Here is a 23,115-nt window from a genome sequence, read left to right on the forward strand (position 1 = left end):
AGGCTGTCGGGTAGCTTTGTGCTACCAACTAGTTGCATCTGGCATCCAAAAATGCATGCTGGTCATGCATCTTCTTTCCATATAACTTTTCAAGTCATATTTGTTCATCTGGAGAAAAAATCTTTGGCCAAGGTCTGAATGCTTGGTATCTGTATTTAAGCAGTTCTTCCAAATAATTCCTAAAATCTCAGGTATTCCTCAGAACTTCCCAACTGAGTAGATATTTCTTCTTTCCTTAGTGTAATGCTGCATGCTGAACCTGTACCAAAGGTGTCACTGCAAGGATGCCATCGTTAGCTGTGGCTTCAGTGCTGATGCATATAGCTTATTTACGTATAACAATACAGAAATTCATAGGAAATATCAAGAAAATTTTACTTCCACTTCAGTATCTACAGCAGCATCAAATGCTGCTAAAAATAAAAAAGTAAAAAACCACAGAATGATTAAGTCCAATCCTGTCTGTAATGCTCACATAATCCTGCTTGAAAATAGAGCAGATATATGTTGTGTTTGTGTTTTCTTTGCATAGGTATTCTTTTCCTTGCATGCATCTGCAGTCGCCATTTTATTTATGAAATTAATTATTTGATTTCATGATATGCAAGAGCAGAGAACCACGAGGTAGGGTTGTAATTCATTTTTTTGCACAGGAAACAGAACAACATCCACACTATTAACTGCTGAAACTTCCTCCCTACTCTTCCCAATAAAAAGCAAACGAAGAAGTGAAAACCCAATCTCTTTCAACTCATTAAACCTCGGGGACTGTTCCCTGTGGCTTGCAAAGAATGAAAATTTAAGGCACCATGAATTTATTTAAGGACTTCTCTGTCAATCTGTTTAACATGGATTAGTACTGAAGGCCATGAGCATAGCAGAGATCTGTGGAGGTACAAAACCTGTAAAACAGCTTAAAAAAAAAAGTTCAGGAATGCTGCGTAGCTACTGGGTCTGAGTAGTGGGAATGCAATTGAAAACTTTTGTCATGAAATCTGAATGTTTATGTTTCAGGTCTTAGCAGTCTGCTGCCATATCCACAGCTACTAGGCAGTCATTAGCAAGTGATAAAGAATATACGAATTAGCTGCTGGTATTGAGCCAAAGTAGAAACATCTGCGTTCTTGAATTGCCTGTAGATTTTCAAAATTTTATGCTGTCTTTTTTTCCTACCCTAATACCCAGAATGTATTAAATGTCACAAAGCGTGATGCTTTAGAACTCACACAGGGGAAGAGATCGCCAACGAATGAAGATAGATGCACTTTTTAATTACACCAGTAATGCTGAGTCCCAGCAAGCTTTTGGCAGGAAGGAGTTGGTACCATGGGTGGATTCTGCTTCACTTGAGGGAGACTGTTTAAAGTTGCCATAGATTTGATTATCACGGGATCATGGCCACAATTTATTCTGCAAGTTGGCTGTCAGAGTATGAGATTCCAATTTATTTAAAATAAGACAGAGAACTTCCTGTCTTTTGATACAAGTCTTAAAAAAACAGCATGATGTGGCGGAATGCAGCCGGTCTTAAAAATTTATTTCATATTTGCTTTCATTTTGATTAGTGCCTTTCATAATTTAATTACAAGACATGGAAATGTAAATTACCATGATAGAAGTACGCTTACGAGTAAGTGTTTTATGATAACTAACTGACAGAGGTTGGTTTTATTCATACACATTCTGTATATTAATGACTGCTTGCATTCATCAGTTCAGAAATTATCAAGATACAGAAACTTTCCAGTCCTGCATTTGTGAAGCATAACTGCAGCATATACTCAGACAAACATAAAATTCTCTGTCAAATTTGTTTGACTATATAAAATGAAAAAAATATGCCGCTTTCTAAACCCTTGATTTAGGTGCTTTTCTTTTAATGTGCTTATGGTACCGATTCCATTCTGTAGTTTAGTTTGGGTATTTAACTGACCAAGATTTTGTTTTGATTGTATTACAGAAGATAGTATTTATTCTTAGGAAGGTAACTGAGCCTGTTGTTCCTACAAAGGTGTAGGTTTTCCATCACCAGGATTTCCCTGTGCTCAGTCAGCTCTATGGGAGGAAGAAGCAGCAGTTCCCAAGTGGAGAACAGAGATCAGCACGTGCTTGGCAGTCGTCGTTAAATGGTGTCCTCTGATAGCCTCAGATGGGATGAAGGAGGAGGACATCTCTTTGGTAGTGAGCAGAAGCCTACAGAGGAGGCAGCCAGCGCAGAGGAGTGGAGCGGCTACCACAGTCTTCCACCTCGCAGCTACCCGTGTAACTCGCCATGCACGTTTGGCAGGAGAGGCAGCGGAACAGCTATGCATGTGCTAAAAGCAGGAGAAGGCTATGCATCTTCTCCAAGTTATCTTAATCTTCTTCCGTAAGTTATTTTAATCTGAGAGCATTAACTTTCTACATGCAAAGATATATATAATGGGATCAGCTATCTGTCTTCAAATAGTATGGGATTTACAGTTCAATTTTTCTCAATCCTTGGTCAGACATTTTTTAAAACTCACTGACACCAGGAGGCGAACCTAGTGGTTCGCAGATGTATAGAAAGGTATGTCTATGGTGATACGTAGAAGAGAAATACTTTTCCACGTTTCCTGGAACGCGATTATTTGGAGCTGTTGCAAAACACTAATGTTCCCTTCCCAGCCTTTGAATCAGTCTGGTGTTTAATTAGAAACAACAACAAGAAAAAAAACCAACACCCAAATTATATAGTAGGAGTTGGTTTCTAGATAGTCTGTTCTACTTTCTTCACTGATCAGTGTTTTGAGCTTATTTCTTGTATTTAAACAGGTCCTGAATGAGACCCTCCTAAAGTCCACCACAACAAAATAACCGTATAATGCTCCATGATCATTTTTAACTTGCACAGGAGGAGTAAGCGCTGCATTCTGCACGCAGGCCTGCCAAGCGTCATATATCCAGCGTGATACTTTCCCATCTGGCACACCAGTCATTCATTGCCGCAGGTTGGCTTAGAGCTGATGAATTTGGATGTGCTGTAGGAAGAGGGCAGGTGTTTGCCTGCAGTTCTGCCGGTTAGTATAAGGCTGGGAGAGAACAGCTGAACAAGCAAGCAGAAGAGCAGCCGTACAAGTGGAGGCCCACTGTCATCTCCCATCCCCTTTTCTAACAAATTGAGCTTAGCCACCCCCTGCAGTTTCCCAGCACCTTCTGTTTATTCCACCCTTCTTACCAGGACCTCCCCCATGATCTGGTCATTGACTTCAGAGATCTACACCACCCCCTGGGATCCCTCAAAATGCTTACTCTCTGCTTTCCCTTTCATCCAGAATCTCTGGCGGCTCAAGGGGGGGCTGCAGCTCTCAGAAGTCTCCGATCTCTCCATTAGTGGGAGCGTTACGTGCTTACCTTCCAATTCAGGTTCTCCAACCCCACCTCACTGCTCTTGAAAGCCTGTCCCAGCCTGATCCGCCAAGTGTTGTTCTACTTCATGACCCACTTCTACCATTGTGCTCAGGCCAAGGGGATTTCACTTTAAAGCAAATATACCTGGTTATGTGCAAGTTGTTTGCTGTTGTGACATTCAGTCATTAAATAATTTCTGGAACCTAACACGGCTGCCAAAACACACAGCACACAGTCTGGCAACCATGACCATGCCCATTCAGTACGCGCTGCTGAGTCTGTGACTCAGGCTAGTTGAACAAGTGCACTGTGCTCCGAGGGGGCTGGAGAGAAGCAGAGCCTGGTACTAGATTCTTTACTATATATGTTTCCCTTCAGCTGAAGTGTCCCAAATGTCACCGGCTGCTGGCACGTTAGCCACAATGGTTCTGTGGCACTTCAAAGTCCCTTTTAGCATAATTTCCTATAGAAACCAAGGCTGTGCGCTCCTCCACTGTCAGCCGTTGTGCGTATGCATCTACCTATAGTAGCCTCTGAACCTGTTGGCCAACTTCAAGAAGCCTGCCTAGTTGTTGTTGTGGAGATGAGCAATTTCATGAGTGTCTTGAGAATTGGTAAGCAGCTGGAGGAGAGAAGTCCTGAAGCATGAGTCAGCTGTAGGACTCACACCTGGGGGAAACAAGGCTTCTTTGGTTTGCTGCTTGTGGAACTGCTTGATCTAAGTTTAGCACTTCTCAGGGAAGAACTGTATTCCAGATGCCAGGAAAGACAACAATTAAAGAGGACTCTGAAATGCTTGCTTTGAACTCTTCAGAAATGATGAGCAGGATCTTGTAAGAGGGTCAAGTGAACAACAGTTAGTTGTCCAGATCACTGAAGGAATCAACACCCATCAGTAGATGTTGAGGCCAGATGCATGCCTAAGCAATTACTCCTTTCTACAGTCCTGTTCCAACTCTGCAGGGTCTGAAGTGCAGAATCATCTACCTGTTTCTGATGTGATTATATAAAAATTAGAGTATTTGCCTAGCACTGCTTCTGCCAAGGGCCCTTGCATTCCCTTTTGTTCTGTTTCAGCATAGCCCTTGATTCCCAAGGGAGCCTTTTCTCCACCAGTCTCCATTCTAGAGGCTGGGAAGCATGCTTGACCCTTCCCAGGGAAATCTTTATAATTTTTTGGTGGAATAATTTATCAGGAGAAAGGGAATGAAGACTAGCATGACTGTGCACCTCAGCATTAGGATATGCAGCTCAGAGAGACCTGGATTCCCATCTCCTCTCCCAGAGCTGCTTCTGTCTTCTTATCTGATGAATATGTACATGGCAATTTAAATGGATAAAATACAGAGGCAGCACTGGAAGCAGAGACCAGTCACCAGAAAATCCTCTCCCAAAGGACAGATTTATTAGATAGTTATTAGATGAGAGGTGGGCCATTGTATCACTGGCTACCAAACTGACTCCTGAACTGCCTGTGGCGTTGTCCTTGCAGGATTAGGCAACAGCTGATTGAGACTTTATCAGCGCTTTGCATTTAGGTACATAATTTCCATCAAAGTCCCTTTCACGCAGCAAAGAGCAAAAGCCAGAAAGTTGGTTTTGTGTTGCATCATGTAAAAATCTATTGGCTGCATAAGGGAGAAGGCTCCCTGAAACTCCAACAGATGCTTTTGGTTGTGCACAGAGAAGTCCCACTTACATGGAAAAGGGTCCTTTAGACAGAACCATAAGGCACTTTGGGCTGCCAGCAGTTCTGAGGAATCAGCTGAATACTTTGCAGATCACCCAAAAATGCCTCAGCACTTTTCGCTGCTGTGTCCTGTGTTGGAGCAAAGCTCGCTTGCTCCCCGCTGTGTTCCAGCAGCATAGAGGTCAGTTCCTCAATGCAGATAAAGATTTTTCCCATGGCACAAGACAGCTTAAGAGATGATCTCAGCTTTTTTCATGCAAAAAAGAGATGGTGATGAGAAAGCAAAAAAAAGAAGAAAAAGAAAAAGTCTTTAAGTGATTCAAAGCCCATTTCCTCTGGACTTTATCTTGCATCCTCCCACTTGTGCCAAGCGGGACAAAGCTGGGGTGAGTTTATTTTCCATCCCCCTGATTGTTGCAACATCTTCTTGGAGTCTCCTCTTAAAGCTGGAGAGATCCTGAAGAAAAAGAAATGCAAAAGTGGTGACTGGCTGCCTTTGCCCCATATATAGCTTTGGTATCTGGGTTACTCTGTTTTGTCTGGTGCGTATCTGTGATACTGTCTATTTATATCCAATTCTGTTTCCTGTCCACACTCAAGCAGCACCATTGTATCTCCCGGACCTGTACAGTGGTCTGGAAGCGACACATGTACACACAGGCCAGAAGTTGTCAATATCTCCCATTTTTTTTAACTGGGACAGCTAGGAGAGAGGCTTAGGGTGGATGAGCTTCCTTGACCAGTGAGAGCTGGAGACTGGGAGAAGTGCATTCCTTCGTGCTGCAGCTTCAAATAGAAGGATCTGCAGGTCTTTGGGTTGGTTTCAGCTCCAAAACCAGGGTGGAGAGTGTCCTCCTCAACTCCAGCCCAGAGAAAGGGAATTTTCTTGGTCCCAAGCCCTGCGCCAGCGAGCTGGCCGGCAGTCCCAGGAGAGCAGCTCTGCACCAGGCTGGCTCACTCCCCAGCACAAAGCCGTCAGCTCCCCATTCCTCAGGGATTTAATGGCTTCAGTGTGAGCAGCAAGACTTTAGCCTCTAAACCTCCACAGCGTGTGGCCCTGGCACTTAGTGGCGCAGACCTAAGAGCTGGACGCAGACCTAAGAGCTGGACGCAGTGTTTCACTCAGTGCACTCGCTGGAGGTGATTGCACCACAAATTGCCTTCTCCAGGGAAACCCTCGGCACCCTCCGGTGGTGCCCCAAGCTCCGCTTCGTCCCGTTTCTAACAGTGCAGTCCTCGTTTTGCTTTTTTTTGCAAAATTGAGGTCTCGGTATCCTAAACGTAACTTTCAAATGCAACTGCAGGATCTGCATAATTGAAACTTTTGCTCTAATCTCATTACTTCCCTCAGGCAATTCCTGACAAATGGAGATTATAAGTGAGGGTCTGTAGTGAACATAACTAAAAAAAGGCATCTTTAATGTTTTTGCAGTGTGTTCAAAGCAGCTTGGGTGCTGAAGCACAGAAAACTCATTTCCCTTTTACCTGAAATGCCATTACGTTTATTGAATTAAGAGTGGCATTCATGCTAGAACATATCCATATCTTTTTGTGATTTTGCATTTGTCATAACTAAAAGATCTCACTAAATATTTCTCTATACTTCTAAATAATATTGCCTGTCATGTAATACTTGTCTCAGATTTTCCTCAGTGACTGTATCACAGCTGAAAAAGAGCTATCACAGAAAATAAAATGGGACTAAAATAACAGTCCTTTGTATTAAATTTAACATTTGGCTTCTGTCCCAGAATATTCCACATCCATATTAGAATCAGATGGTAGTGTAAGATGAAAAGATTTCCTGGATGGGTTTTATTCTTATTCTTATTAAACGGCTGATAACAGGCTAAAGGCAAGATACTTGTTGTAGTAAAAAAGTCTGCCTAATATCGAAGGCTGGATGGACAAGCTGACATGTATTATTGTTAGGCCTCCCTGCTTGATCACATTTCAGTATCATAAAAATCATTCTGCTAGTGAACATGAAATATAAAAATTCCAGCGTGAAAGCAAAAAGCCCAGGCTGGCAGGTAACGCTTCTTTGGGCACACTGCTTTATGCTTAGTAGCTGACCATAATAAGACAATACAAGGGTTTAATAGCAAAAAGTAATGTTGGTGACAGCACAGTGTAGCTATATTTATTTTAAATTTTAGTTATTCTCAAATATTTGCATTCATGAAAGGCACTCCCTCATCCTGACTTACCTGTGGAGCTGGTATCTCGTGTGATGTGACAGCGTAGGGCAGCCCCATCAGTATTGCTCAGCCTTCTTCAGAAGCTGTGCGTCCTCTGCCCTGTCCCTGAACCAGCGCTTGCCCTGGGTTCCTTTGGCAATCTGGAGACAGGAAGATCAAAGGGACCTAAATACTCTTCAGAAAGCAATTTTCCCTTTACTCAAAGCAGCTTTGTATAGTACTTATGTATGATTGGGCTTAAATTGTACAAACGTTTGCAGGCTCTGGGTATTCTATGCAAAAACAATTACTTTTGATAAAATGAAGGAGTGGTGCTTTCTAGTGTTGCTCTTCTACTGTAGTGGAGACTGTGAGCATGATATTGGAGCTATAAATTAGATTTTGCAAAGCAGCTCTTCTGCAGGGAGTCTGCTGCTTCAGACTGACAGGCTATAATTAGCATTTTCTTGGGGATATTTTTGCTCTGGTTTGACGCAGTATCTTCAGCAACAAGAGCAAAGCAGCAGTTGCAGGCTGCATTGACCCTTCATTTCAGCTTGTGATCACAAAGGGTATTGAAGAGCAAATATGCTTTATAGATATCTTATGCTGCTTTTCTAAATGTACCTTTTTAAAGCAACTGGTACGTGGTTTGAGTTTCCAGGCAGAGAATTGTTTCACCAGCACTGGGTGTTTACAGTGTCGACGTCAACATCTGAGCTTATACCCAGTGCTTCTTTTACAGTCAATGGAGAGAAACATGCATGTTTAGAGGAGTAATTAATCTGATTATTTTAGACATCTTCTTTCCAGTGAGATAGATTGTATTCTGGAAGAGCCTATTTCTCTCCTTCGCACTAATTAATCCTAGTATAATTAGTTCAGGAGGGGCTATCTGTAGTTAGGTGAGATGGATCTCATACAGCATGTTTCTGAACAGCACTGTATTATCACTCTGCTATTAATGCTTTTTTGTTTGTTTTTAAATGATCAGATTACCATAGGGAATACGCAAAGAGATCACTTGTGTTTGTAAGAAATACTTGTTTCAGTCCCTAAGAGATTTTTTACCACTGATAATTACAGCTACCCTAATGCTTCCTGTGAAAGCTGTTTTGGTAGTTGTATTGATCCTGTCCTCCGTGACTCGGGTACCAGTTGGATGCTAAACATCATTTCGGATGGCGAGTGCATTCTGGGGCATGTCGGGTACTTGGGCTGTACTAAGGGACATAGGGCAGAAATCCCTGAGAGATCATGGGACTTCCTTGCACTCTCCTGTAAACAGCTTCAAGGAGGCCAGGTGAATGGGGCTGTAGCACAGACATGCCTGTTCTCAGGAGCGTTACTACAGCTGGGATGAGGAACAAGGAAGCACAGTTTGTATTGGAGGACAGTGTTGATGCCCTGTTCATTTGGGTTCACCTGAACCATGCTTATGGGTTCATTCAAATAGAAAAGCCCTCAAAGCTGGTCTCCTCAAGATGAGTTTGCCATATATGACAGGGCGCAAAGGGTAAGTAGCATCTTAGGAGGCAGAAGAATTTCCTGTGAACAGCCCTCAGCAAAAAAATAGAGTAATACCTAGTAACAAAGGAATCAAAGTTATTTCTGAAGTGTATAAACAGAGTCACAGAACAGGAGTACTAAGGTGTTATTGGTCCCATGTTTGTCATTTGTCACTATATCATACTGGTGCAAGCAGATTAATTTTCAGAGGATGATGGCTGCTGGAAAAGTGTTCCTTGAAAACCCTTCTTGTTCACTACCCCAAAACCTGTAATTACTTTTGGAAGTCTTGGCTTTGTAATAGAATTCTGATAACTGGATTATTGACACCCAAAACCTCAAGACACCCTAGTATGGTCCACCGAGCATTAGTTTTCCTCTAATTAATCTTACAGTTGATTATGTGAGTAATTTTTATAAGTGAGTATGTATTCTGTTTAATTAATGAATTCTTTCACCTCAGCTTTGCTTATTCCCTCTTTGTCAAGGTCTTACATTAATATTTGCAGCATTGTGTAGTGACATGTGTTTTCTTCTTCTTTTTTCATTTTTCCTTTTTCTCTTTTTCTTTTTTTCTTTTTCTTCTTTTTCTTTTTCTTCTTTTTTTTCTTTTACAGATATAACTGAAATTGCACCATGTATTTTGAAGACTTCACCAACAGATCAGCAGCTGAACAAGCTTGCAAGGAGACTGGGACCCGAATGGGAGCATATAGTTCTTTGCTTGGGTTTGTCCCATACTGACATCTATCGATGTAAAGTCAATCACCCTCACAACCTGCAGTCACAGATCGTAGCTGCGTTCGTTCTGTGGAGACAGCGTTTGGGGAAAAAAGCAACAATCCAAAGTCTGCATGCCAGTTTGATGGCAGAAGAAGTGGATCCTTCGGTGATACAGTACATGCTTGAGTGAAGCTTTGCTATTGATTGGGAGCTTTCAAGTACTTTGTTAAATTAAATAAAGAGGATTCACTGAAATGTATGTTGAAGATCTGACACCTCAAACTGGAAAAAATGGGGTTGGGAACTGTGTTTTAACTAAGTTTAAACATTCCAGTTTTCTGTGGCATCTTGTGACTTGTAATTCTTTTCATGCCAGATTAATTTTTAGCAGGCATTAAAAAATGGATCACTCTTTCCTGTTTGCTTTTGTACTATTCCAGTGGGGATATAGGGTGACACTTAAAGTCCTTGCAAGCAGGAGGCCCTGCAGTGAGTTCAGCAAGGTTTCTGGTTTCATTGCGGGAGCAACACTTGGTTTAACCTATTTTCTGGACTATGTAGGAGCCTTTTTTACTGCTGTTCCGTGCTAGTTCCCTGATATCCCAGCAAGAAATGAGAATAATCACTGTTACTAATTTAACAATTTTACAACAGTTATTGCAGGTGGCTAATTTCACATTTATAAAAGTTTTAGCACATACAGTTTCTTGCTAGGATAGATGGCTGCCACCTTAGCCTGCCTTTGAAACTGGCCCTAAGTGGAAGTAACAGGAACCTAGTGTGCCTGTGAGGGTTTTTCCTCTTATTATTTCACGGGTGTAGGTTTCTACCAGGAGACAGGCACCGTGCGCGTATGCCATCTCTTAGCGTAGCACGGGTGGGGAGTTCTCAGGGAAGACAGGCGGTAGAAAAGTGATCAGAAGATAGGCAGGAACAGGCAAACAGAGTGAGAAGGGGCCTAACAAATGAGACAACTTCTAAGTTGTCTGTGTTTGCCTCCGCTAATAAACTGGGAGACAACCTGGTGCCTGCATAGCCTTTGTATTGTGCTCTGGATCCAGGCAGTCATGTTGCACAGAAGTTTTACTCTTAGGTCAAGTGTCCGTAGGCACCTTTCTCTGACCACTGCATGCCCAACAGGCTACTGAAGCTTGCAGGTCCTTTTTGGTCAAGATGAACTCCCCACTGCTCTCCTTTCAGCTTGTGCCATCCATGAGGCTCGTTTGCTTTCTGCCAGCTTTTCTGCACCCAATGGAGGCAGCTTTGACACTCCTGTCCCTGGTTCTTTGCCAGCTGTAGTTGCACCACCAGTGATTATTAGATTTTATCCAGAAGAACAGTAAAGCTTGGACTTTTCTCCTGCTTCCCTCCTGTCAAGGAGATTTTCTTCCTGCTGGAAGAAACCACAGAGGTTTTTGCCGACCAGGTAGGCGGGCATCAGTCCACAGGGTATGTATCCAAAGATGATAGAGGTGCCCAGCTGCACTCTCAGGCCTGATGGTAAGAGGCAGAATACGCTTTAATTCTCCCTGAGCAGTTTGCTGTACAGTAAATGAAGAACAAAGTTGCGATGCAGGTTTTCCAGGTCTATTTATGAGCAAGTTACAGTAGATTGTTTCATCTAGAGAGTCATTGCCAAGTAACTTCCCATCTTACAAGATCTGCCCTATATAATTTAACAGCTTAACAGCCTTGTCAGAAGTCTTTATTGGGGCAAGAATGAACTTTACTGCCTTTTTTTTTTTTTAATTCTTCCTATACCCAGATTTTGGAAGACATCTGGGAAATTAGGAAAGACAAAGCGACTTTAAGGAAATCCTGCCTGCCTTGATTTTCAGAAGCATGGAAACAGAAAACATATCCTGGCAGGACCAGGTCTGGTGGTATTTTGGTTTTAATCTTCTGTATATAGTTCTGACCTTCAGTAAATCGTGATCCTGTTGTACCTCGCTCAGATCTTAACTAATCATATCCTACTATGGCTGCTTACAGAGTTTAAGTCTATCAACAAATCCCAAATAAACAATGTAAATCATTTTAGGTCTTGGGATTTATTTTTCTGTTTCATGATGCTTTAACGCCAACATGTTCTCTTTTTGATTGAAAACCACCCTAGAGCAGGCGTACAGACATTTGGCAAATTCACATGAGCATGGCCCAGCGTAGGGAGCAAGTGTGATGAGGACTCTGAAGCAATTCTGCCGGTGAGGTGGGCAGCAGCGTGGTCTGCATGTCAGGGAAGAGGAGCAAAGCAGTGTCCCTGGCAGCAGTTGGGAAGAACAGAAGCTGGAGATGGGGAGTAAGAGAAACTACTGAAAACATGGTTTAGAGGAAGAAGGTGTTTCCTGATAAGATAAATGCAAGTACCTTATCTTGTTCTGAGCCAGCACGGACCAAGTCTTAACAGAGACTGGTCTCCAAGGGAGCCATCCCCAGTTAACCCAGCATGAGCGCAGTGCTCCGGGAAGGCAACCAGTCCAGGGGATAAAGCAGTGTAATGGGCACACCCACGGGGGGACCCTGGTACCATCTCCTTTGGGTGAACTTTGCATTCCATGCTCTTCATTTGTAAGACCAATGACAGGTTATCCCTAACTAATATATTTAGAGTCTTTTTAATGGTTAAGAAAACGGCCTGGAGTAGGTATGAAGTGTCGTGCCAAAGAAGCCTTCTTACAAGGCAGGTGTCCTGCTGTGTATCTACTATGGGCCCCTGGAAACCTGATGGGTGAGTATCATATCAGGTAATTTCTCCATTTCAACTGGTCTTTAAGTGGGCTAAATTCTGCATCCCAGTGGTGGTACTGAAATTACAGGAGCCACAGCTAGACAAGGAATTTAAAACCTGGCCTCTCCTATTGTAGAACAAAGCGGTTAATTCATAATTTATAGTTACTTTCACATTCCCAGGCCCTACATTAATGCTGTAATACTTGAGTTGCAAATATTGAAGGGAGAGGTTTACTTATTTTATGAGATTGTTTCCATTGCTGTTATTTTTAAATTCATGGAAATGTTCCTATTAGACTCTTCAGTTTTATTAAAGCTTGTTTTTGCACCACACAAATGCAAGGACACATTTAACTTGACAGTAGTATTCCTTTAACCCAGTGGATTTTTCCATCCACTTAAAAATACTTTTCTTCTGTTTGTAATGCTTGCTTTTGCACAAGGATGCAATTAAGACAATTTAATTCTTCAGATGTATAGCAAGGCGCCTTATTCTCTCTTAGGACAGCCAAAAGGTCTTAAAATGTTTATTCTTCTCTGACTAATTTGGAGGCAAATGTTATTTATTTAAATCTCACTTGTAGACAAGCCTGTGACTTGAGTATTGTTCAGAAGTGAGGCAACTCAGTGAGCAAATTTCCCCATCTCTCCCTTTGCCTCGACTCCCTTGCACCACCAGTTTGGGTGACCACAGGGGGCTTGCGCAGGGGCTCCTGTCCTCCCTTCCCGCCATGCCCCCAGGACTGGTGCGCGGGGCAGGCTGACAGCCAGGGCAGTCCCCCGCAAGGGCTCGTCCCTCTTCCGCTGCTCATCGCTTGCGTTGGGGCGCGTGGCCCTCCAGGCTTCGGGCTAGCGCGTGGGCTCGGGGGCAAAGGTCAGCCAGCAGCAACTGCTCTCCGATGTATTTGAGTTTCTTAATCGATGTTGAAAAAGCCTTTCTAGTGAAAACGGTATTATTGCTATCTACTTATTTGTGGCAGTGTTTAGGAGCCCTGAGAGAGGAAAGCATAAAGGTGGCCCCTGCTGGACCTTCCGCTGAAATGGATGGCTTAGCTTCTAGTCCTTGGAAAAAGTAGTCATTGATTTTTTTTCCTTGGTGTGGGCTTTATAAAAACTGTTTTGTACTCTGCAAGTACAGGTGGGCTCTTAGCATAGCAACAGGCAAGGTCTAAGAGCACTACTTCCCAGCTGTGTAAAGCAGCACAGATGATCACAAAGGAGGGATCTCCTCAGGGCAGAACCATGTCAAGGAGGCTTTACGCCGCCTTGAACAGTGGCTGGAGTGTAGACTAAAATAAAATGCAGTCATCTTTGAGCCGCTTCTCCCAGATGATGCGGGGGAAATTTCCATCTTGAGTCATATGTTATGACAGTCATTGATCTATGGAATAAAACATTTTGCAAAAGGCTGGAAAAATAAACAAAGTCGTATTATATTCAAAGAACATAGAAGGCATGCTCATCTGATGCTAAATGTGGTTATGCTGCCAATTTTGTTTCTTACTGGAAGTAGAAACAGTCTCTGAGAGCTAATCTGTTTATAAGCTTCCCTATTCTCCATAGCCATAGATTAATGTCAAAGTATAGTAAAAGTAGAGCTGAAAAGGCAGTTCCTAAAAGCTTTGTGTATTTACAATGAATATTCCAAAGCTTTGTCCAGATTTTACCAAATGAAAAGGAGTTTGACTTTTTCAAGGTTTCTTTCTATCACCTGATAAATAGACCTAAGAATAAAACCAGTGATTGGGCTTTTTTTGGCCTGAATACAGTGTCTTTTTTAACTGATTGCCTGAGAAAAAGGAACATTTGCCGGAAACAGAACTAATCTTTGAAAATATCATTCCAGATTCAAAAAAGGAGTATGTGTTTTAGCAGAATTCACTTCTGAACCTAGCATTTTATTTGTGAAAAAAAGATGAATTAGCAATTTCCCTTTGAAGCTGCTGTGGAGAGCTGAGCGATCGGTATAGCCGATAATGGCGCAGGAAGACTCCCGGCACTCCTGCAGCAGTGACTGCATTTAAAATGTCTGCACGTGTTCCAGATACCATTTCTGACACTGATGTCTGGTCCAAGCCCCAACAGCAGAGAGACAAAAAGTCTCTTAGTAACGTCAATGCGCTTTGGATTAGGCCTTCTTTAATTGGAACCTGCTGAAGCGTGGTACTTTTACTACCTCCCTTTGAAAAGCAGTCTTTATGGATTTGGGGCAATAAAAAGGGAAGGGGTTTTGTGGGTGTAGTAAGCACTCTAGGTTATGGGGTCCTCTTTTCACTGCCTCAAGTGCTACTTTGCACTATTCACTTCAAAGTAAGCATCATGAGAAAGGAAAAAGAACAGAGAGTGGAGCCATTCAGCAAAGGATATCAGTATGTTTCCAAAACCAAGATCATTTTGAGTTCTGGAACGTGAATAATCCCCTAAGAGGTGGGATTTGATGGCTCAGGAGACTGTTAATAGATTCGTGGAGTTTTCCACCTCGAGATCAAGGATCCAAACCCACATTGACCCAAAACAAACGCAACCTAGTGGCAGTCTGTGCAAAATGAACTACACATTTTCTTTCTTCTATCTTTAGGACTTTCATTTCTGACCTGTGGAGCGCCAGCCCTTGCTATCAGCCTTAGAAAAGGGCATAGAGGATTGAACGAGCCAAGTACTTGAACTGCCCTCTGCCCAGGAGAGGGACAAACTCACTCGACCCTGGGAGGGCAAAGTAGGCAGCGTGAATTGCCACAGCCAGTGTTAATGTTCACGTGGTGTGTGCAGAGACCATCAGCTTCCCGGGATGTCACCCAGACCTCCTCCACACCGGCAGCAAGCCCATTCACAGAGAGAGGACACACAGAGACCTCCTTAGCAACTCCTCGCAGCATACGCTCAGAGGCTGTTTTCACTTGCTAGCTAGTTATAGTACTCTCCTGCGAGTGCTGTCATAGCCCTTCCTGAGGAATGTGTGCCTAGGCATAATATTTAACTGCCCAAAGTCCTGTTTCTGCATGACAGAATCTCTTCCATGAACAGGCTCAGGGCAGGGTAGGACACCACCTTAGCTGGGAGCACTGCTCAAGTGCATGTCCCATCAGCAGTGTTTCTAGTTGAGGATACATTTCCAGAGCCCGAGTTATTTTCCCATGAACAATGCCTTTTTTTTTTTCTTTTTTTCTTAAATTCAGAGCTGATCCAGCACTTGATTTCTGTGCTGGTAGAGTGCGTTTTACCCCGTGATCAGGCTGCTTGCACTTGGCCATTCCACAGCTGTAAGTCAGCCTGCCCCATGGCATGCAGCTCAAGCACGGGCCTCAGAATGCGTCCTTCTGACTTTCAAAATAGGCAGATTCTTCTAGCACCCGGGACATCTGCATGTTGCTGTTCACTGTGATTTCAATCATTACCTATTTTATTTGTGTTGACTCCAGTCTTCCGTCTTTGCACCATTAATTTTGGATTATGCTGAAGGGAATCATTGCAAACTAGAGCGGGGGTATTTTTTTGCATGCACGCTGAACACCCTTCCCTAGGAAGCAGACATGCGGAGACTGTTACACTCCTTTGATGTTCATTTTGATTCTTTAGTGATACTTTCTCCACCAGGAGAGTGATGCTTCCCAGCTCACAACCCTGTGAACTGCAGGAAGAGGAGTGTTCCCACTCGGCTGAGGCCAGTCGGGACGAGCCCACAACAACATTTGCCTTCGTGGGACCTTAACACACGAAAGGCGCTGGGGATGCTTGGCGCAGTCATTGCCCTTGAAAGCCCAGTGGGCACCCAACAGCCCTGTAAAAAACAAGGATATAAAGACATACTAACAGGAAAATATAACTTTCAATTATCTGAGCAGGCAGACCTCAGTGATACCACCTTTTATGAGGTAATTTTATTTTTATGGACACATTTGCTGGGCTTTATTTAAATAAGAAAGCAATTGAATAACTAGAGCATGTGGAGACTCCTGATAAGGATCCGTCTTTCAGGTTATTAAACAAACTGCATAGCAAGTGCTCAATTATTCTTCAAAATGCTTAAGCAACACCTTTTGTTCAGATTCCCATCCAGAATTACCTCCCAGTAAGTTGCCTCCCAGTAATTTCCAAGAAGCAGCATGCGATCAGCTCACACCCCTGTTCTGGATAATAAAGACTTCTGAGAAAAGTCTCAGGATTAACAAACAAGCCACGTAGGAACCTGGGAAATCAAGCCTTCTGAAGGAATTTTACTTGCCTCGCACTGGGCTCGCTGTGCCATCGGGTCTGATGTCTCCATGGGAAATGAGCCTCAACAATTACATATTCTTCCTCTCCATTGCTGGTCCTGACTTTGCAACATTTGAGAAACCACTTCAGGCTGCAACTTGTAGAGCAATGCAGACTTCTGATGAGCAGAGTTCGAAGAAGGCGTAGCGAGCCTGAGATTATTTACTTATTGCGTGCTTGGGGTTTGCTGTGTGAACCAGTGGCCATCACACGGCGGGCAGGGTGGGGCACTGAAACCTCTGCAGAGCAGCGAGATCTCTGAGGAGCACGGGCGTGCTTCTCAGCAATGGTGCAAAGCGTGTCAACACGGGCCTTGAAGACACGAGCAGAGGTTTTCCTCCTTGTGATACACATAGGTTTTTCTCACCCAGCACCAAGTATTTGGGTCCCACAGAACTCTGTAGAAAAAAACCAAAAACCCCCCCTGAAACTAACTATCTAAAGCAAAAGCCACATCATAAAAGCAGGCAGGAGTAATAGCAAAGATCTGAAGAAAACCAGACTGGAAACAAAGCCCTGAGTCTGGCTGCCCAGCCTGTTGTGAATTTGAGGACTGTGATTTTTCTGTTTCAGCTGCAGTCCGGGCTCTGTGTCATGGGTTGTCAGCTTCTCTGCTTCCATGTCAGCTCAGGGCTCTGGTGAGTCAGCCTCCAGGGTGCCTGGTAATGACAGGGAACAGCAAACAGGTCAGAGGGGGACACGTGTGCGTGAGCATGTAGACGACAAGAATAAAGGGATCGGGAGAGGAGGGAATGAGCTCCGGAGCTCCCAGAGGGCTCGCTCCCAGCACTGCCCCGTCCTTGGCAGTGCCCCAGGTCCCTGCCTGCTGGCTCCCCATCCCTGCCACGAGGCCGTGCGCCGCAAGACGTGTCCTCTGATGCCAGCAGATGCCACAGCAGGTAGGATTTTTCTTTCTCTTTTTTTTCTTTTTTTTTTCTTTTCCCAGGCAGACACAACCAACACATCAGATTTCACCCTGAAATCCAGCTGACGGGCTGGCTCCAGGTTTAACATGCTTTCCTAGAAGGGACATTGCTCACAGGACACGCAGCTGTGATTTCCAAAAGCTAATTCCCATGAGGCTTGCATCCTGGCGAGGTGACAACCCATGAGTGACTGAAGCAAAGTCGTCACCCAAAAGAAGCACCAGCAGGCGCCTGGCCAAGCATGGCCAGCAGCAAACGCCTCTGGCCATGGCTGCTGCCCACCCAGCGCTGCCTGAGGGGCATGTGGCCACCACCACCTCCGTGCACATGGTCATGAGCGCCGGGCCAACGTCAGGACATGTGCCATGCAAAGCTGGATGATGAGCCCCGGCCACCCCATCCAAGGTCTCCTGCTGGCTTTTGGGCCCCAGTTTTGGGACATGTTTAAGCGCCTGAGCCATTGGGTGCAGCTTTGGTGGAGATGGAGAGCATCACAAGAAGGTCAGGCTCCATCGGCTGGAGAAACCTGCCTGCTGCTCTGAGGCTGGAAGGAGCTTGCCCGACTCTGGTGCGGGGCTGTGAGTCAACACGTAGCCTGGCTTCAACAAACTGACGACAAAAATAGCTGGTTCCTTGGGAACTAAAATAAGTCAACAGAAGCACCAGCTGCTTCAAAACCTCTCTTGAGTGTCTTGTCTTATAAATGCAGGTTTGTTCTTATAAATAAATGTTATAGTGTTATAAATAAAGCACCCTGAGCATGGAGAAGAGGAAAGGGTGAGCATTGTGCCCAACGCGGAGGCCTGTGCTCCTGCTCGCTCCTCAGGGCACCCCTTTGCTGTACGCCCGAGATGGGCCCGACCCACGCTCGCAGCCCGTCCTCCTCTGCCTCCCCCACCACAGATGTTCTCAGTGTGGGCCTGCATGGACCCTCAGGATGGGCCACAGTGGCACTTTTCAGTCCATCTTGCTCCTTCTCACCATGCCCCCGTGCAGAGACCTCCCTGTCGGAGGGCAAAGGCGTGCACAGTGCCATTGGCGTGCACAGTGCCATCGGCGTGCCCGCTCCCATTTCCCGTCCACCCCACAGCGGTACCACATGGCCGCACTGGGCACGGGAGTCATCCAGGGGCCTTCCTAGCAGGACTCGAAGCCGTCCAGCTGCCAGGCCAGACTGATTGCTGTGCAGGCAGCCTGAGCTTCACTGATCTTAACAACGTGGAAGCTGGTGGCTGGTGCACCATGCAAGTGCCCCAGAGCATGCAGGAGCTCTGCTCCATACCCGGATCGTGCTATGGACATGGCCAGAGTAGCCGCCCCGCGGTGTACTGCTGCTGAGCCCAGAAATCCTGCAACGATGAGCATGGCCCGTTGACTTAGAGCTATCCATGCAGTGGTGAATGCTGCTTGCCCTGGCAAATAGCAGTGTTTTTCATTAAAAAGCCAGCATTTCTCAAATAGAGCCATTGTGTTGTCCTGTACTTGAGCATGTTGGCAAACGCTTATGTTTTTTAAGGGCCATTACAGCAACAAAGTAGGAGTGCTGCACAGAAGTGCAGCTGATCAGAAGCAGCATCGAAGGGTTGCCATGTTCGCTGCTGTGAACACTCCTGGGAACATAAGCTTTGTAAGAGAAAGAGGAAAAGATGAGCAGCACCATTTGACAGTGGCTATAACGGACATGGTAGGAAAAATCCAGATTTAGTGTATATGAGATGATCATATGGCATAACAGAAACGCTCATCTGTTAAGCATTATTAAATGCTTACTATACTAAGCATTGCCGATCTCCAGGAAATGTACCTAGGTGAAGCTGAAGATTTTTAAATCTAAAACTGATGGCATAAATCAAACCCTTCTTAGGTTGCTGCAATAAGAGGAGAAAAGGAAATTGCTTTTCAGCCCAGAAAGCATGCTCCTGGTAGCTGATAAACTGGCTGTGACTCCCCACAGAAGGCACGATGAATAGCAAGAGCGCAAATATCAGAACTATAATGAGCCTCCAAAGGGACACAGGGAGCGACAGCAGTTGCTGCGGAGGAATTTGGGGCTGCAGGAGATCCCCATGGGAGGGAGGGCAGTGGGTGGGAGGGGGAACGGCACCCTAAGGGTAAAGGCCTGTAGGGTGCCCAGCATGGAGCTGCTTAGCATCCAGAGGCTTTCCTGTGTCACTGCTTTCCTGTTTAACTGCTTATCCCTGGAGCCAGAAAAGATATGCAAGGAAACGTGAAAGCACCGATGCATTTGCACCGTGCCAGCCAAAAGACAAGCTGAGGCCTTACTGAGGTCGTGGGTGAGGGTGTGATCCTGAGCAAAGTAACCCTACGAGATGGAGACCTGACTTCATCCCTTCTAGCTTTCACCTGGCCAACCCATTTAGCGCTAGAAAGCCAGAGAAGGCTCCATCTAACTGTAGATATCTACCATAGAGATCCCTACCTCAGAGCTGATACCTGTCACATCCTTTTACAGTCGAGAGAAGCAGGCACCTTTTGGGTGCAATTCATCTACCTTTCCATATGTTTTTGCTAGGATGAGTTGAACTCACACCCCACTATAACTGATGCCTAGCTCAGCTGTAGGTATGTATGTTAATTGAGATGAATCCCATCCCTCATGTCAGATTAAATGAATCCCACCCCAAAGTCCTGATTTTTTGAGACAATGTGCTCCATCAGGAGCTTGATGGCTCTGGCTGCCAACGCGGACAGCCGCTGCGGTAGCGCTGCCACCTTGCCAGCTGTGGAGGTCCTGACAACCTGAGTTTCAGGGAGGCCTTTTGGGGGGTAATAAATGGCTCATGTATCCAATAAAAGGAAATTGAAACTCGGTAGACAAGCTTCCCTGGAAAAAGACCTACTCGGTTTGTATAAACAGTTCACACACAGCAAGAGGGATTCTGGAACAAAACACATCCTTGTAATCCAGTTCGAGTCCTAGCTGTGTATAAACATAGAGCGGATCTCTGCTACAAAAATAGATGTATCAGAGGAAGCCAGTAAAGACAAGGGTGCCTAAGAAAGGTGATAAACTACGAAGCAGTAGATGGTATATGTTACCTTTACCGAGATAATTCACTGTCTGTTTTGTGAAGCACTAGAGCAAAAATGTTCCATTTTGCGTCTTGTGAGAGGTTTGGTGGTTTGGCGCTTTTTTTTCCCCCCCTCTTTGTTGCTAGAATTTTAAAAGCTTGAATTTGGAATAGTCTTGCATTTCCTCATGTCTGTGTGTCTCACCTCAGTGCCATTAAAAGTCATGACACGTAATAGAGAAACAGCTGTGCAGGAAACGTCAGGCATCTGTTTAATATTAATTGCATGTATTCCTAAAAAGTCATAGCATGTTTTTAAAATTTCACTGCACATCTGGTGCGTCACTGCTTAGGTTTTTTTTTTTTAATAGTTTTTATCTGTGAGTCACTGAGAATTATCAGCCACAAGCTGGCCAGACAGTGGGGAGATACACAGGCAAGTAAAATGGAAGAGACATTTCTAAATAGCTTCCAAAAAACCACAGCTCTGAGCAAAAATGACAAAGCAACACTGACTGTTAGCTGCCTGTCAGAAGACACCGAGCTATAGGGAATCTAGGTTTTGGGAAGGAGAGCATAGTCTATTAATAAACACTGTGTGATTTAAAAGATATCTCTTTCATGTGAATCCTGTCCCAAACGGTAAGATAGGATTTCTTTCTCAGAGGAGGAGTTCTCCTTCAGCTACTCAAAAAAACACAACTTGACCCCCTTTTGCTATACTGCTTCCCCACTTTTACCCCAACCTATTTGCATTTAGCCATAAACTGCTTTTCTTGCAGACTTGGCAGGTCTCACGTTAAGGAAAGCGGCCTCTTGAAGATCAGGTGAAAGGTGTGTTCTTCAGCCTGACCCAGCCCACCGCTCTGCCCTGCGCTAGCCCCAGGGGATCACAGAGCCGCAGCCACCCGTGCCCCGGGGGGAGACCCAGACCCCAGGGAAGGCACGGCATCTGGTCCCACTGGCATCCATGAGCTCCTGAAAATTACGCAAAGCCTCTGAGAAGCTTTTTCTGAATGAACGAATGAATGAATGCTGGATAAAGGATTTTTGCACATTTTTCTGTATGTCCACCTGCTAAGAGGCAAGGACCCCAAAAAGCATCACTATGAACCACTTCTTTTTTATTTGAGAGATCTTTTTTCAAGAGCTCGTCTTATATACCGCGCATGACAGGGTGTTTCCCACTTTCAGCTGTTTGAAATACTTGCTAAGTGGTGACAACCAGTAATTAGGTCAGTAACAAATGATGATTTTAGATGTTTATTAATGCACACAAAAAAAGGACTAGAAGGCACAGATTTGGAAAAATACAGCTTTGCCAATGTTACAGAGCAGGTGCATCCCACAGCAAGCTCAATTTAGAGAACTATTGGCAGTCAGTCTATGATGAGTGCGTGCGTGCATCTTCAGCAGATGAGAAGACGCACAGTGGCAGGGGCAAGGGAAGGAGGGAGGGAACCCACGGGCACAGCTCTCATCCCAACATGCTGCAGCAGGCACCCACACCCACATGTAAGAGTGCCCATGGGAGAAGAGTTCCTCAGTCCCACGCTTTGGAGGTAGAGAGGAAAGCCTGAAGAGCAAAGGCTTGTTCCTGTTCACTACTCAGAAGGGTTACAACTTTCTCCCTTTGAAAGAATTTCTCTAAAATGAACCTTTTGTCACCAAAACCCAGGAATAAACCTTGTAACACCAATGTAGTGTTAAAAGGCAGGCATTCTTTATTGCAGCGCTGGATGCACGGGGGATAGCTCCACCTAACCTGCATGCCAGCTGATCACCAACACACAGGTTACGTAGGATCAAAATATACATATTCATCATTTTTCTCAGAAAAGGCAGTCCTATGATAATCATTTCTTGGAATTCATTTCCATATTCTCCTCCCCATCACACACGCTTAGTGATTTGAGTCGGTGGTCTTCAAGGGGTCTCTGGTGGTTGTCAGTGGTCGCGCACCCGTGTCCGCTGGGTGACCCTCTTCTTGCAGGCATGTGCAGTATCCTTGCCATGGGTGCACCTGTCCATAACAACTTACTTCATAAGATTAATATCTCCAAACCTATTGTTCGGTTTAGTAGGGACTGTACATGGAACATAGCAGCATTGTACCTTGCCACGGTCAGTTAGCTTCATTAACTATTACCTTGGTTACAAACTAATTATCTCAACCTGATTCTATAGTTTCTGTCTCACGGCCCCTATCCCACGGTTACACTTTAATTTCATACCTTCCCTCAGTTCTGGGGAAAGTCCTTGTTCTGGGCTAAACTTCGCGGTTGGTTCCTGTGTTTGTAATGGGCTGAACAGCCATGAGTGCCATGGTCCCTCCCTGGGGGGCTTCTAGTTTGGACTCAGCAGCCTGGGTGCCCTGGAGTGTAGCCCCCCCCTTCAGACCCTTCTGCTCACTGCTAAACAGGGAAAGTGATTTTACTTTCTCCTTGAAAACATGGTTTGAATTTTTCAAATGGGGAGGACTTGCAACGTCTAAGAGTGAGTGGGAAGATGTGAAGTGGGTAAACTCCAGAGGTGCAAGGACCAAGTGCCCATTGCGCGTTCACCCCATTTGCATTGCTAGCACAAGGAGTACCTTCCAGTCCTTATTCTTCCTGTCTTAAAATACCGCTGCAGTTGTATGGTAAACTAGCTTTAGGAACCCACAGCCTAGAGAAGATGAGCTCTGGGCCACAGGGAAT

The 23,115-nt window shown here is 44.7% G+C and overlaps 1 protein-coding gene and 1 long non-coding RNA gene across 3 annotated transcripts in view; one reads left to right on the forward strand and one right to left on the reverse strand.

Moving 5' to 3' along the window:
* CRADD (CARD and death domain containing adaptor protein) overlaps window positions 1-11,510 on the forward strand; it is an 81,990-nt gene extending 70,480 nt beyond the window's left edge. The window contains exons 3-4 of one of the 2 annotated variants that reach the window (XM_075748551.1): window positions 2,012-2,368; window positions 9,369-9,506. In XM_075748551.1, coding sequence (XP_075604666.1) covers window positions 2,012-2,319 — 308 coding nt within the window. In that variant the 3' untranslated portion in view covers window positions 2,320-2,368; window positions 9,369-9,506. Of the gene's footprint in view, window positions 1-2,011; window positions 2,369-9,368 lie in introns of both variants that reach the window. The other variant, XM_075748561.1, reaches the window with a different exon arrangement.
* On the reverse strand, window positions 638-17,040 carry LOC142601046 (uncharacterized). The gene is made up of 3 exons (XR_012834603.1): window positions 16,427-17,040; window positions 7,273-7,403; window positions 638-902 (listed from the first exon to the last, which is right to left on the reverse strand). It is a non-coding gene; the product is annotated as an uncharacterized LOC142601046 (long non-coding RNA).
* Between the last annotated feature and the right edge of the window lie 6,075 nt (window positions 17,041-23,115).

The sequence above is a fragment of the Balearica regulorum genome, chromosome 1, assembly GCF_011004875.1.
Source record: "Balearica regulorum gibbericeps isolate bBalReg1 chromosome 1, bBalReg1.pri, whole genome shotgun sequence".
Lineage (NCBI taxonomy): Eukaryota > Metazoa > Chordata > Aves > Gruiformes > Gruidae > Balearica > Balearica regulorum.